The sequence below is a fragment of the Carlito syrichta genome, unplaced genomic scaffold (genome assembly GCF_000164805.1).
Source record: "Carlito syrichta isolate Samal-C Ts95f unplaced genomic scaffold, Tarsius_syrichta-2.0.1 Scaffold99351, whole genome shotgun sequence".
Lineage (NCBI taxonomy): Eukaryota > Metazoa > Chordata > Mammalia > Primates > Tarsiidae > Carlito > Carlito syrichta.
In genome coordinates, this window is record NW_007043447.1 from 81,977 (window position 1) to 97,314 (window position 15,338).

Sequence of the window (15,338 nt, forward strand, 5' to 3'; positions counted from 1 at the left end):
CCAGGACCGTGAAAAATAACCTCCACAGGTCTTCAGGGTAAAGTAGTAACTGATCTCTTCTATTAAAAAAATTTTTTTAGCCGGGCTCGGTGGCTCAGCCTGTAATCCCACGCCTTAGGAGGCTGAGGTGAGTGGATTGCCTGAGCCTGCGGGTTTTGAGACCCGCCTGGGCAACTTGGTGAGACCTCATCTCTACAATAAAACAAAAAATTAGCCAGGTGTGGTAGCGTGTGCCTGTAGTTCTAGCTACTTGGAAGTCTGAGGTGGAAGGATCGCTGGAGCCCAGCAGGTCGAGGCTGCGGTGGCTGGGAGCGGCCACTGCACTCCAGTCTGGGGGACAGAGTAAGACTCCAACTCAAAAAAAAAATTTTTTTTTTATTAAGCTGGGCATGCGAGCTCACGTCTATAATCCCAGCACATTGGAAGGTAAAGGTGAAAGGATTGCCTGAGCCCACAGGTTCGAGACCAGCCTGGGCAAAATGGTGAGACCTCGTCTCTACAGTAAAACAAAAAAATTAGCTGGGCATGGTGGCACACCCCTATAGTTCCAGCTACTTGGAAGGTTGAAGCGGAAGGATCGCCTGAGCCCAGCAGGACGAAGCCGCGATAGCCATGAGCATGCCATTGCACTCCAGCCTGGGCAACAGAATGAGATTCTAACTCAAAAAAAAAATGTCGGGTGTGGTAGTGCATGATTGTAGTTCTGGCTACTTGGAAGGCTGAGGCAGAAGGATCGCCTGAGCCCTGATGGTCGAAGCTGCAGTGGCTGTGAGCGTACCACTGCACTCCAGCCTGGGTGGCTGTGAGGCTCTGACTCAAAAATATATATATAAAATCAGGGTCTCACTCTGTTGCCCAGACTGGAGTGCAGAGGAGCAATCATAGCTCACCACAGATTCAACCTCCAAGACTCAAGTGCTCCTCCTGTCTCAGCCTCCTGAGCAGCTGGGATTACAGGTGCCACCACATCCAGCTCAAATGACCTCTTCTAGACTGAAAAGCACACCCCGACAGGAGCACCAGCAGCAGCAGAGGTGCCAACCCAGTGCTGCTGAGCGCACCTTGCACTTCCTGTCCTCACTCTTGCTGCACCGGAAGAGGCTGCCGGAATTGTTGCCACAGTGAGAAGCCATGTGCGCCAGTGACTCTTCTTTCCCAAGGGCCAGAGGACACCCCCCCCAGCACCAGGATGGCCATCTGGATGAGCAGGGTCCACTTCCCCCGCAGTTCCTCATGATCCAGCAGCTCCATGCGGTTTCTCTTGCTGGTACCCTAGAGCCCGGGCGTGGGACAAGCACACACCAGGGAGTCGGCCTGAAACACCCAGGGCTGCATTTGAAGTAACTCAGGATGGAGGCACCGCCACCCCATGACCCCAGCAGCTCCGCTGTTTCTGCCATGGAGACACCCGTCCTCACACCAGTCTGGTTGGATGCCCAGCAGCACTGCTAGAGGCTGTACCGGAAGGCAGATAGGCGCAGCCCCTTGTCAGGTCTGTCATCCGTTGGTGGTGACACCAGCAGCAACCTTCAAGGGTCCCATGCGGACTCCCTGCTTTTGCTGGCTGTCTTCCCTTAGCTGGTGGCTTGTGTGGAAATTATCTCGTCCTCACATCAGGGAACGACTCATCGAGGACAGCTATCAGGTTTCCAGAGCCATGCATCGCTCCCGCCTTGGTTGCACTGGTGGACATCGGATCGTCACAAGGCAGCACGGCCACCACCTGGACAGCATCCTTTCTTCAGTGCCAGGGATGCAAGTGCTGATTGTTGTTAGGTTAGTGTTCTCCTTCTGCTTATAAAAATAGTCGAGTGTATAACAGCCTGATAGGTTGTTCAGGAGGTATTCCAGAGGAAGGCCTCATCATTATAGATGACAGCTTCACGTGTGTTACTGCCTCTGAAGACCTTCCAGTGGGACAAGATGTGGTGGAAGACAGTGATATTGATGATGAGCCTGACCCTGGGTAGGTTGATGTGTGTTTGTGTCTTAGTTTTTAACAAAAAAAAGTTTTAAAATTTTAATAGAAAAAAGCTTATAGAATAAGGATATACAGAAAGAAAAAAATTTTTTTTTCTTTTTTAGTCAGAGTCTCACTCTGTTGCCCAGGCTGGAGTGCAGTGGCATGCTCAAGGCCACTATGGCCTCGACCTGCTAGGCTCAGGTAATCCTCCCACCTTAGCCTCCTAAAAGCTGGGACTATAGGCATGTGCCACCATGCCCAGCTAATTTTTTCTTATTTATTGTAGAGACGAGGTCTTGGCAAGTTGTCCAGGCTGGTCTCAAATCCTTGGGCTAAGGCAGTTCCCTCGCCTCTGCCTCCCAAAGTGCTGGGATTACAGGCGTGAGCCCGGCATAAGAAATAATTTTTTTTTCTGTGAGTCGGAGTCTCACTCTGTCACCCAGGTTGGAGTATAGTAGCACGCTCATGTCCACCGCAGCCTCGACCTGCTGGGCACAGTTGATCCTTCCACCTCAACCTTCCAAGTAGCTGGAACTTCAGGCACGTGCCACCATGCCTGGCTAATTTTTTGATTTATTGTAGAGATGAGGTCTCACCAAGTTGTCCAGGCTGGTCTCGAACCCTTGGGCTCAGGCAGTCCCCTTACTTCCGCCTCCCAAAGTGCTGGGATTACAGGCATGAGCCACCAAGCCCAGCATAAGAAAACATATTTTATACAGCTATACAATGTGTTTGTGTTTTTAAGCTAAGTGATATTACAAAAAGCTAGAAAATTAAAAGTAAAAAAGGGTACAAGATAAGGTTAAATTATTGAAGAAAGAAAAATATTGCTTATAAATCTAGTATAGCCTAAGTATAGTGTTTATAAAACCCATAGTAGCGTAATGTCCTAGGCTTTCAAATTCACTTACCCAGAGCAACTTCCAGTCCTGCAAACTCCATTCAAGGTAAGGGCTCTATACAGGTGTTGCATTTTTTAAATCATTTTTTCCCCTAATCAACAGGGTCTTGCTCTGTCGCCCAGAATGGAGTACAGTGGTGCCTCCATAGCTCACCACAGCCTCAAACTCCTGGGCTCAGGGGATCCTTCCGCCTCAGCCTCCTGAGTAGCTGGGACTAAAGGTGTCCACCATGGTAATTTTTTCATTTTTTTGGTAGAGATGAGGTCTTACTATGTTGCCTAGGCTGGTCTCAAACTCCTGGCCTACAGTGATCCTCCTGCCTCAGCTTCCCAAAGTATCAAGATTATCGGTGTGAACCACTGCACCTGGCCATTTTGTTAAGCTTTTATACTGTATTTTTACCTACCTTGTCTATGTTTAGATATATTTAGATGCACAAATACATGCTATTGTGTTACAAATTCAGTAGTCACGGGTTGTACAGGATTGTGTGTGTTTGTGTCTTAGTTTTTAACAAAAAGGAGTTTTAAAATTTTAATAGAGGAAAAGCTTATAGAATAAGGATATAGAGAAAGAAAAATTTTTTTTCTTTTTGAGTCAGAGTCAGTTACTCTGTGACGTTCATGGCAGTTGAGTCAGAGTCAGTTACTCTGTGACGTTGAGTCAGTGTCAGTTGCTCTGTGACGTTCACACAACATCACCTGAGGACAAGTTTCTCAGAACAACTCCCTGCTATTAGGCAACACGCAACTGTATCACATCCCACCCTGGAGCCAGCTATCACCATCCTTCACCCCACACATTCTACCACGGCTCACAGAGCTGGTATGCCTCCTGGCCACCTGCGCTCCCATCTGCTGTTCCCCCGCTGCCTCAAAAGCAGAGCTACCCAGGGCAGCGTGGATGCGCAGCCCATGCCACTGCTGCCATTCCTTCACGTGGGCATCTCACTCCGAGGCCCCTTCCGAGTGCCTTCGCAGACACTGGTCCCCCACTGCTGCCCTCAGGCCCCAAAGCCAAACCTAGCGCCCAGAGGGTTTCAGCCTCAGCTTCCCTGGTGAAGGGAGAGATCAGAGGATCTTAGCAGCCAAGGACCCCTGAAAAGTAAAGTCCTTCAAATGGGAGTGTGGGGAGAGGGGTGGCTGAGCATGCAGCTTCTGTGGGGAGAGCTTAGGAAGGGGGAGGGCCTGGGATCAGCAGGCTGGGGTATCGGCAGGCACAATGGTCACCCAGGTTGGGCTCTTCTCAGATCCAGAGGAGCCGTGTCCAGGGCCCACCAGACTTTGTTTTGGTTCGGGAGAGGGTTTCTCGTGATAATTTTTAATTTCTCTTAGAGTCAGAAGGACAGAAATGGACAAAACATAATGGCTACTAGCCTAGTATACATTCATCTTTATACCAATGTGATCACAAAAAGTATAATTTTAAAATACTTTCAAGTCATTTTATGGAGGCTAAAGGTGAGGACATATAACTTTGGATATTATTTTTATGGAGACCCAAAAAGGCAAAAGTACCCAGGAACTATGAGATTCACAAGGGACAGCCTTGGGCCATTACTCTCTCTTGTCTGCTTGGTGAGTGTCATGTGGGTTGGTTTCCTGTGGCTGCTGTCACAAATTGGGACAAGCTCACGGGTTATAAGAAAATACAAGTTTCTTTCTCACAGCTTTTGAGGCCTGGTATACAAAACCATTTTCACTGGGCTAAATGGACCCCATCAGAGGCTTTAGCCCTCACGTCCCTGCGAGTTCTTGCTTCCTTCCCTATAGCTGGGCAGGTGTCCAGGGGCCCCGCCTGGTGACCTCTTCTCTGGGATCTGTGAGCAATACACACTCCTTATATTACTCTGTGTGTTTTGTGTGCTGCCTCTTCTGCGTCTCACCTGACTGACACACCTGACATCTGACTCCCCCAGAAAGTGGCTATCTTTGGTATGGCCATGTTCCAAGGCGAGACCTCAAGACCAAGTTAGAAGAAAATCGCAATGACCACACAGTGGCCAAGGTAGCCGAGTTACTAGTACCTGGCTAGCACCACTTGGAAAGGTTCAGGCTTGGTGCTGTGTGCCGCAGCCTACTGTCTAATGCTGCCCAAACTCCCTGCCCTAAGTGGGGTAGGTCAAAGAAAACACATGTTCTCTGTAGTTGGGCGTATATTTCCCATATACACCGTTCATTTCCCACACATCCCATTCTTTTTTTTTTTTTTGAGTTGGAGTCTCACTCTGTCGCCCAGACTGGAGAGCAGTGGCCGCTCCTGGTCACTGCAGCCTCGACCTGCTGGACTCTGGCGATCCTTCCGCTCAACCTTCCAAGTAGCCGGAACTACAGGCACGCGGTACCACGCCCGGCTAATTTTTGATTTATTGTAGAGATGAGGTCTCACCAAGTTGCCCAGGCGGGTCTTGAACCCGTGGGCTCAGGCAATCCACTCACCTCAGTCTCCCAAAGGTGCGCCACCGAGCCCGGCTACATCCCATTCTTTAAAATATCTTAGGCAACCCCCTTGGGTCCCCTCCCCTCTGGGAGCTTTTCTGTACTCTCAATACATCCTGCTTTTTAAAAAAAAAAAAAAAAAAAAAAATCTTATTGGGCACAGATGCTCTGACACAATAAATAATGAATTAGAATTAAAGTAAATTTGCTGGGCTCAGTGGCTCAGCCTGTAATCCCAGCACTTTGGGGGGCCGAGGTGAGTGGATTGCCTGAGGCCATGGGTTGGAGACCTGCCAGGGCAACTTGGCGAGACCTCTGTTCTACAGTAAATCAAAAACTAGCCGGGCATGGTAGCACGCGCCTGTAGTTCTGGCTCCTTGGAAGGCTGAGGTGGAAGGATTGCCGGAGCCCAGCAGGTCGAGGCTGCGGTGCCAGGAGCGTGCCACTGCACTCCATTCTGGGCGGCACAGTGAGACTCCAACTCAAAAAATAAAAAAGTAAAAAATTAGCCAGGCATGGTAGCATGCACCTGTAGTCCCAGCTACTTGGAAGGCTGAGGCGGAAGGATTGCCGGAGCCCAGCAGGTCGATGTTAGGGTGGCCATGAGTGTGCCACTCCAGCCTCCAGCTCAAAAAAAAAAAAAAGTAAGTTTTTGTCACTTACAAATTGATGAGACAATATGGGACTCCATGACCCCCAGGTAAAGCAGCTAATGTGGCCCAGCGTAAATTACAACAGGGCTTCCATGGATTAAAATTTATTACAGGCCAGGCTCGGTGGCTCAATCCTATAATCCCAGCACTTCTTTTTTTTTGAGTTGGAGTCTCACTCTGTCACCCAGACTGGAGTGCAGTGGCCGCTCCCAGTCACCGCAGCCTCGACCTGCTAATCCCAGCACTTTTGAAAGACCGAGGCAAGAGGATTGCCTGAGCCCAGGAATTCGAGATCAACCCGGGCAACATGGCGAGACCTCGTCTCTACAATAAATCAAAAAAATTAGCTGGGGCCAGGCTCAGTGGCTCAGCCTGCAATCCCAGCACTTTGGGGGGCCGAGGTGAGTGGATTGCCTGAGCCCGCGGGTTCGAGACCTGCCTGGGCAACTTGACAAGACCTCATCTCTACAATAAATCAAAAATTAGCCAGGTGTGGTAGTGCGCGCCTGTAGTTCCAGCTACTTGGAAGGCTGAGGCGGAAGGATGGCCAGTGCCCAGCAAGTCGAGGCTGCGGTGGCCAGAAGTGGCCATTGCACTCCAGTCTGGGCGACAGAGTGAGACTCCAACTCAAAAAAAAAAAATTAGCTAGGCATGGTGGTGCATGCCTCTATTTCCAGCTACTTGGAAGGCTGAGCTAGAAGGATCTCCAGAGCCCAGCAGGTCAATGCTGAGGTGAGCTATGGTGGCACTACTGCACTCTAGCCTGAGCGACAGAGTGAGAGTCCAACTTAAAAAACAAACAAACTGAAAAACCCTCCAAAACTTATTACGTATATAAAAGCTGGCTGGGCTCTTTGGCTCTGCCTGTAACCCCAGCACTTTGAGAGGCTGAGGTGAGTGGATTGTCTGAGCCTGTGGGCTTGAGACAGCCCGGGCAACTTGGTGAGACCTCGTCTCTACAATAAAATAAAATAAAAATAGCTGAGGCAGAAGGATCGCCGGAGCCCAGTAGGTCGACGCTGGGGTGGCTGTGAGCATGCATGCCACTGGACTCCAGCCTGGGTGAAGGAGTGAGACTCCAACTCTAAATAAAATAAAAGTGGATGAATAAAGGGGTGACTATTCTCACTGCTTCTCAATTTCTCAGCCTGATTTTCCTGTTCTCAAATTGGAGAAACACCTTGTGATGGATTACTCCAGCTCCCACCCACCAAGGCTCCCCGTATGGAGGCCAGCTGGGGTTTGGATGTTCCTCCCTCCAAACCTCATGTTGAAATTCTATCCCCAGTGTTGGAGGTAGGGCCTGGTGAGAGATGTTGGGGCCACAGGGGCATGAATAGATTAATACCCTGGGGTTGGGGGTGAGTTCTCATGCTCTTAGTTCCTGCAAGGGCTGGTTGTTGCAAAGAACCTGGCACCTCCCCACTGTCTCCCCACCCCCTACCTTGACTGGTAATGCCCAGGTTCCCCTTCCTCCGTGAGTGGAAGCAGCCCGAGGCCCTCACTGAGAGCAGATGCCAGTGTCATGCTTCTTGTACTGCCTGAAGAACAAGCGAAATAAGCCTCTTTCCTATGTCACCCAGCCTCAGGAGTTCCTTATAGCAATGCGAACTAGCTGAGACAAGCCTGAAATGAACAGCCTCGGCATCCCTTCTGCACGTGGCCACTTAGCTAAAGGCCAGGCTCCCCCTGTGGTCCATCTGACTGGGACAGAGAATGCGCTCCCTGGCCTTTGATTCCTGTTTCAAGGCCAGGCTCCCCCTGTGGTCCATCTGACTGGGACAGAGAATGCGCTCCCTAGCCCTTTGATTCCTGTTTCAAACTGTTAAATTGTCATGGGCTCCTCTGACATTTATGTGCTCTACCCTGGGCCCAACAGAGGGCCGGCTCACTCTCTATACACTTCCTGACCTCCGTGTGTGTGTGTGTGTGTGTGTGTGTGTGTGTGTGGTTTCCAGGTATGCCATGGCCGGCTCACTCTCTATACACTTCCTGATCTCCGTGTGTGTGTGTGTGTGTGTGTGTGTGTGTGTGTGTGTGTGTGTGTGTGTGTGGTTTCCAGGTGTGCCATGGCCGGCTCACTCTCTATACACTTCCTGACCTCCGTGTGTGTGTGTGTGTGTGTGTGTGTGTGTGTGTGTGTGTGTGGTTTCCAGGTGTGCCATGTGCTGCGTATCTTCCCAGCATCTGTAAGTCACGAAATCTTTATTTTCACCTTGTGTCTCTTCTTATCATTGAAGGAGTGCTCTGCATCATAGAGACCCGTAATTAAAGCAGCCCCCAGACCCAACACTAAATGTTATTAAAAATCACTGATTCTACGCAACAACCAGTAACTATTTTGCTCTTATGAGCTAACATGTCCATTCAGTGCCCATTTAAACAGCCTGACACCTATGGTTTGTGTCCTCCTGGAGGACATTGCATCTTTTCTCTAGCTACCCGTGGAGTGCAGCTTTGTCACTGCACAGTCTTTGCAGACAAGATCTTGATGATTTCACCTTCCTCTTGGAATACAGGTATGATATGACACATCTTCTTCCAAGGAGACTCATTCAACAACTAGCACCTATCTTCCCGACTGCCCTTCTTTTTAAACTTCCTTGTGGGGAACACCCTTGCCACACTTTTGGGGCCATTCCTGTCTCTAACCATCCTAACAGGTGTGTGGTGATATCTCTCATGTTTTTAGTTTGCATTTCTCTGATGGCTAATGGTGTGTAGTGTCTTTTCATGTGCCTACAGGAACACTACCATTTTGAAAAGAGAAACACAAGACTCATGTCTGCCCTCTAAGAGTGGACAAAGGAAACAGGAGGACACCGACAGAGCTTGGAGGCTGTGTGCAGACGGCATGGAGGGGCCTTGGAGGGGAGGAAGGCAACCTCAGTCATGGGCAAGGGAGGCTGGTGACCTCAAGAAAGAGGTAAGGGTGTCCTGGAGCAGAGGAGTGTATGCTCATGGGATCGAGGTTATTGGGAGTTTTTCAAGAAGGACAGAGAAGAGAGACAGAGGGTTGTCATTCAGAAAAGGGGGAGAGGGGCCTGTAGGAGGATTGAGGATTGAGGACATGGAGACAGGGTTATTGGAATGTGGGGCCTTTGGGAGGTGATGAGGTCATGAGGGTGGAGCCCTCATGATTGGGAGGCCTCAGAGTTTCCTTGGCCCTTCCACCCCATGAGGACACAGCAAGAAGGTGCCACCTACGAACAGGAAGCAGGTCACCAGACACCAGGTCTGCTGGTGCCTTGATCTTGGACTTTAGCCCCTAGCACTTTGAGAAATAAATTTCAGTTGCTTATAGGACCCTAGCCTATGGCATTTAGTTAGAGCAGCCAGAATGGACTAAAACACTCAGGAGAGACTGGCTCATGTGCAGTCCTTCAACCTTTTACATGGCTGTGAGAGACTGGTTTCCTATTCAGGGATAAGGCTTCCTCACGGTGTGTGTCTGTGCCAAGACCTCTGTTTGTGTTTCAGCATCAGCGTGGATCCCACACAGCACCTGGCCAGCCCCACTGCGAGATCCTGTCCCTGCAGAGAGCGCAGGAAGGGTATGCATAGCCAAGAGCACTGCCACAGCCCAGGGAACATGCTGGTCATGGGGCCTGTGCCCACATTGGCACTGCTCTTGGCCTGTCGCCTCTCTGTGTGAGCAAAGTGTTTTTGACCCAGTGCTCAACTGCACTGTTTCCCTTGATGATCCATACCAAGATGCAGGGGCAGCAGGTATTCACACTTTCACCCCTGGTCATAGGATCACACGCATTGTTGGAAGGTTTTTACTTTTTTCCTTTTGTGACTCACCCATGAATGCAGGATCTCGCCATAGGTCTGCATAGCCCAACCCCGGATTTTAATCTCTCCAGCCACACCAAAATCCACTTGGTACCTGACCCAGTGCTGGTCCCCTCCCACTGCCTCCAGGGCCTTTGTGCAGCAGCAGGTCCAGCTGCCAGGGAGTCCCCCCACCCCAAGAATCCAGAGTTCCTTGGGAGAAGATGACTACAGGTAAGATGAGGGGCAGCATCCATACTTTCTCAACAAGCCTAGCATCTGACATGGATTACACAGGAGAACAGGGATCGAACTGCACAGCTTGAGCTGGAAAGGACTGGCAGGGGGCCAGGGTGCTGGGGCTGGAACACAGGACATGCCCACATCCCAGATTGTTGCCTTTTGTCCAGCATTCAGCCCCAGGATGTTTTGGGATCTGTGGGATGGCTTCCTGAGAGTGTCCGGGACAGCCTCACACAGTGTTTGAATGGAGTATCCTTGAGGCTGTCTTGGAGAGGCGCACATGCCCCAGGGTGCAGGAGCGTGGAGCTGGGGCCCCGGGCTCACCTGGGATACATCTCTTTGGGATCCCGCCTGAGATCCAGCAGAGACAACTGCTGAAGCAAGCCCACCTGAGAACTGAATGACAGGTACAAGACACCCTTTCCAGAAGGTTCAGTATATAGGAACCAGAACCATGTACTGATAAGGATTCAATAAGAGGGAAAGTACAAACACACAGGTGCATGAAAGCATCCAGGGGGTATGGGCAGAGTGGGGAAGCCACAGCATGCTATTATTATTATTTTTTTTTTTTGAGTTGGAGTCTCACTCTGTCACCCAGGCTGGAGTACAGTGGCACGCTCACGGCCACCGCAGCCTCAACCTTTTGGGTTCAGGCAATCCTTCCGCCTCAGCCTCCCAAGTAGCTGGTACTATAGACACACACCACCACGCCTGGCTAGTTTTTATGGTTTATTGTAGAGACAAGTCTCAAATCCCCGGACTGGTCTCAAACCCCCGGACTCAGGCTATCCTCTCGCCTGGGCCTCCCAAAGTGCTGGGATTATAAGCTGAACCACTGCACCTGGCTGCTCCTTCTTTATAAACAACCCAAGGCTATCCTTGTGGGAAGCTGGGCTGATAGGGTGGGCCTAAGACTGCTCATTATAAAACCTATACTGTGATACACACACACACACACACACACACACACACACACACACACAGTCTCTTAGGCAAAATATGTAATATAAAAAGCAAACTACCACTTGGAAAGACATACACCTCAAGGACCCGTGCAAAACGCAAACACAGGCCCCTTGCTCAAAAATAGAGAATTTCAAGGTCGTGACAGCGGATTATTAAACCTTGTGAGGGTCCCTCTGCGCTGGGGTGGGCTGTTGCCCACAGAAGGCAGCAGCAAGTGCTCTTCGGTCCCATGGCCCCTTGGCCCCAGGAACAGAGTTCAATGGGCCAATTCATCTGAGACTGTTCTGCTTTCCAGCTTTAAAGTTTTTGTTTTGTTTTTAATAGAGATGAGGGTCTTGCTTTGTTGCCCAGGCTGGCCTTGAACTCCTGGGCTCAAGAGACCCTCGGGCCTCGGCCACTCAAAGCATAAAGAGCCACCTGGAACCCTGTTTTTTCTTTTCTTTCTTTCTTTCTTTTTTTTTTTAGCTGGAGTCTCACTCTGTCGCCCAGGCTGAAGTGCAGTGGTACGCTCATGGCCACCACAGCCTCTATCTGCAGGGCCCAGGCAATCCTTCCTCCACAGTTTTCCAAGTAGCTGGAATTATAGGTACGAGCCATCACATCTCGTTAATTTTTAAAAAAAATTTTATTGTAGAGATGAGGTCTTGCCAAGTTGCCCAGGCTGGTCTCGAATCTGTGGGCTCAGACAATCCTCTCACCTCGGTCTCCCAAAGTGTTGGGATTATAGGCGTGAGCCATCGCGCCTGGCAAGAGAACCCTGTTTTCTGCAAACCACAAGGCTTCCCTGTGACCCCCATAGACTCATCACGGCGAGTCTGTGGGAGACCTACGGTGGGAGGCGAGGAGAGATCTGTTCTCCCCCTACTCAGACCCCTTTCTTTGGGCTCTAATCGCTAGGCTCCTTTCCTCACACCCGGTCCTGCTCTGTGGTGCCCCTGCCCGCGACCCTGCGGTCTTCCGCTCGCTCCCTCTCCACATGGCCTCCCCTGGCCCTCACCGTCCACACTCGCTTCTTTTGGCCTCACCGTGTCCACCTCCTGCTTTTTGTCGACAGTATTAGGAATGACAGGGCCAGAATGATGGGATCTCGACGTGTGGTCCCAGGGGCGAGAGCACAGGAGGGCGAAGCCGCGAGGAAGGGAGAGGAGTCGGCGTCACCCCGGCCCTGCAGTGTGCCGGGACGCAGGACTGAGCATCTCCACCGCCAGCTCGTGCGACTCTAGGGCGGGTTGCGCCCGGGTGCCCGGCGGTCCCGGGGTTCCTACGTCGCCCGAGGCAGGCGCTACGAGGGGCTGGGAGGGCGGCTGGCGTCCTTCCCAGGGAGGACGCGCGGCGAGGAGGCAGCGATACAATACCACAGGACAGATGGACGCGTGGGAAACGCAGGGGTCCTTAATACCCAGCGAACGAGATTCCTGGCAGATGAGGCACGGCGCGACATTTACATACAAACAGCGAAGAGAGAGCAGGCGCGGGCAGGGCCGGAGGGGTCTGCCCCTGGGGGACGCGCGGGGGTTCAGGGAAGGAGGGGCAACGGCCCCGCCCCCGCCCGCCGGCACCTCTCACCTTCCTGCTGGCCCATCTGCGTGAGGTCTTCCACCAGGTTGGTGGCCTCGCTGCTGCTGCGAGGCCCCCGAGACTGCACCCAGGTTCTCATCTTGCTGGGCAACGCGCCCAGGAACTGCTCCAGCACCAGCAGCTCCAGCATCTGCTCCTTGGAGCGCGCCTCGGGCCACAGCCACCGGCGGCACAGTGTCCAAAGCTGACCCAGTGCGACGTGCGGCCCGCCGGCCACGCGGTACTGGAACCGCTGGAAGCACAGGCGCTGGGTCTCTGTGTTCCCAGGGCTGTCAAGTCGAGGGGCCCTGTTCTACTCGCGGGGGCATGGGGACCGGGGGCGGTGGGGGATTTGGCCCGTGGGAGCATTTCTCCGGCCTCAGGGCCCCTCTGGGGTGTGTGGGCTGGACGCCAGAAGAGTCGGTGCACAGGCGGGAGCAGTCAGGGGTCTGTAGAGGGTCGGGGATAGAGGCCACGTCAGAGGTGGCCCTGCCTGACAGGGTGTCCCCTAAGCTCCCGCCTCCAGCACCCCAAGAAACTGATCTGCTCTCTCCCCACCTCACTCTCACTGGCTACTTTCAAGCCGCTGGCTGCCCCAGGACTATGCACCTGTTGCAAAGGCTCATCCCAAGGCAGGTATCCCCACTGCATTTTCAAGGTGCTGTCTTCCACCCCACGTCTTCCTGGGCACATGTTTTTCCCTTACTTGGCTTAGTATCTATCTCCTCCCTACCACACTGGTTGAGGAGCAGGGGGATTAGGAATTCCTGCCCTGCGGAGGGGCAGCGCCTGTCTCATCTGGGCACTTCCTAGAGGAGGGAAATAAATATTCTCTACCTGGGTCCAATTCAGTAGCCAGCAGCATACACATGGATCCAGGGCACTTGAAATAAGGAACTGAATTTTAAATTTAAATTTCATTTACACATTAACAGCAATGATGTGCAGGCTGTAGCTGTGTCTTGCCCATCCAGGCCCAGAAAATACTATCTCTGCAGTCTTCTTCACCTTTTCTGCCAAGACCTGGCTGGGGGAGGAGACCATGAAGAGGGCAAGAGAAACTAGAGGAGAGACTCTCAAAAGCAGAGGGAAAGTGGGAAGAGCCAGGAGAAAATAAGCTTTTGTGCATTTTCCAGGCTCACTATGGGGAACATATAGCTGAAGAAAATGTTAAGTCATTAAAAACAAACAGGGAGGTATTTTGTCGTTTGATTTTTTTTTTTTGAGTTGGAGTCTCACTCTGTCGCTCAGACTGGAGTGCAGTGGCCGCTCCCGGCCACCACAGACTCGACCTGCTGGGCTCCGGTGATCCTGCCCCCTCAGCCTTCCGAGTAGCCGGAATTACAGGCATGTACTACCACGCCCGGCTGACTTTTTGATTTATTGTAGAGATGAGGTCTCGCTGCCCAGGGGGGTCTCGAACCCGTGGGCTCAGGCAATCCACTCATCTCAGCCTCCCAAAGGCACAGGATTACAGGCTGAACCACTGAGCCCGGCTTAGGAAGGATTTTTAACGATATGGGAAATGTTTATGATATGACAAGTGGAAAGGAGGGGATTCCACGTGAGTTTTCTGATCCTCTATTCATTTTTCCTATGTTCAATCCAGGAGAAAGAAGAGGTGCTGGAAGGCAGAAAGCAACTCATCGATACTAGGCCCCGCCACAATCTTCAGGCCTGCTCACCTGGCCACCTACCTGCACCATGACTGGGAGATTACAAGCTCAGTCGTCCCTGCTGAGGCCACAGGCAAAACTACTCTTATGGTGTGTCCACTCTTTTATACACATATTTTTGAAGAAGGAAGAGGCCCATTTCAAGGCCCCACAGGTTTAAGCAGCTCCCTTTGCCCCACGGCCTCTCAGGTGATAAGTGACTCAGACAGGCTCTGGGATGAGGTCTTTGGTGGGGAGAGGCTGTTTAGACTGGGGTCTAGTGGAGCTCTTGGTCAAGACACTAGAGGCCTACGGGTGTGTCTGGGTTCTATGTGGGGCTGATGTCTTTGTATGGAAAGCCTAGGCCACTGTGGGGTGCCTGAGCTGATAAGAGGGTACTGGGCTGTTGGCAAGGAGGTGTTCTGGAAGATGCAGGGGGCTGGGATGATGCCGGGAGGCCTGAGGTCTATGTAGCTAGTGGGGACGACCTGGGGTGTCCATGGGAGATGCTCTGGTGGCCTGGGGTCTTAGGGGTCTACTCAGAAAGAGACCCGGGACTAATATCGGAGATGTGTCTGAATGCCACTTGGAAGACTCAATGGCATGTGGAAGGGCCAGGTTCCCCTGGGATGGGCACTGAGATCTGCAGCCCAGGTCAAAATTCTATTGGAGAGAGGGGCCAGAGGATTTTGCTGCTGACTCCAGGTGCCTAGTGGGGGGCAAACACATTCACTGCAGGAATTAGTGCACAGGTCAGAGATGGGAGTTACACAGGTGGAGCAGGGGTGGGAGTTTAGGATGACATAGGAGCTCTACAGGTGAAGGATAAATGAGTGGCCTTAGGAAGGGGCTCGAGAGCAGCACAGGGAAACGTGGGGCAGGGGCGCCGATGGCAGGTCCCGGGAATGCTCTGAGAAGGCCAGGGGTGGATGATGAGGAGGGGTTTAGGTCTCAGGGGTACTGGTCAGGAAGGGGATGGGTCTTGAGGGGAGGGTGTGGCTGGTCAGGAGGGGGATGGACTTGTTGTCCGGAGGGACTGGATAGGGAGCTGCTGTCAGGAGGGATTGGGTCGGGGGCACCAGTCAGGAGAGGGATGGGTGGGGGCAGCTATCAGGAAGGGGAGAGGGTGAGCTGGTTAGCAGGGGGAGTGCGGCTGTAGTCAGGAGGCACTGGATCAGGAG

The 15,338-nt window shown here is 52.1% G+C and overlaps 1 protein-coding gene across 1 annotated transcript in view; it reads right to left on the minus strand.

Annotated features, from left to right (window-relative positions):
• Positions 1 to 15,338, minus strand: part of LOC103266035 — a gene marked incomplete at its 5' end in the record, with an annotated part of 52,309 nt that overhangs the window by 36,768 nt on the left and 203 nt on the right. Inside the window, 5 exon segments of the mRNA XM_021715108.1 lie at positions 1,174 to 1,272; positions 9,764 to 9,908; positions 10,301 to 10,372; positions 12,104 to 12,442; positions 12,505 to 12,815. Of these exon segments, the coding sequence (XP_021570783.1) occupies positions 1,174 to 1,272; positions 9,764 to 9,908; positions 10,301 to 10,372; positions 12,104 to 12,442; positions 12,505 to 12,815 (966 nt within the window).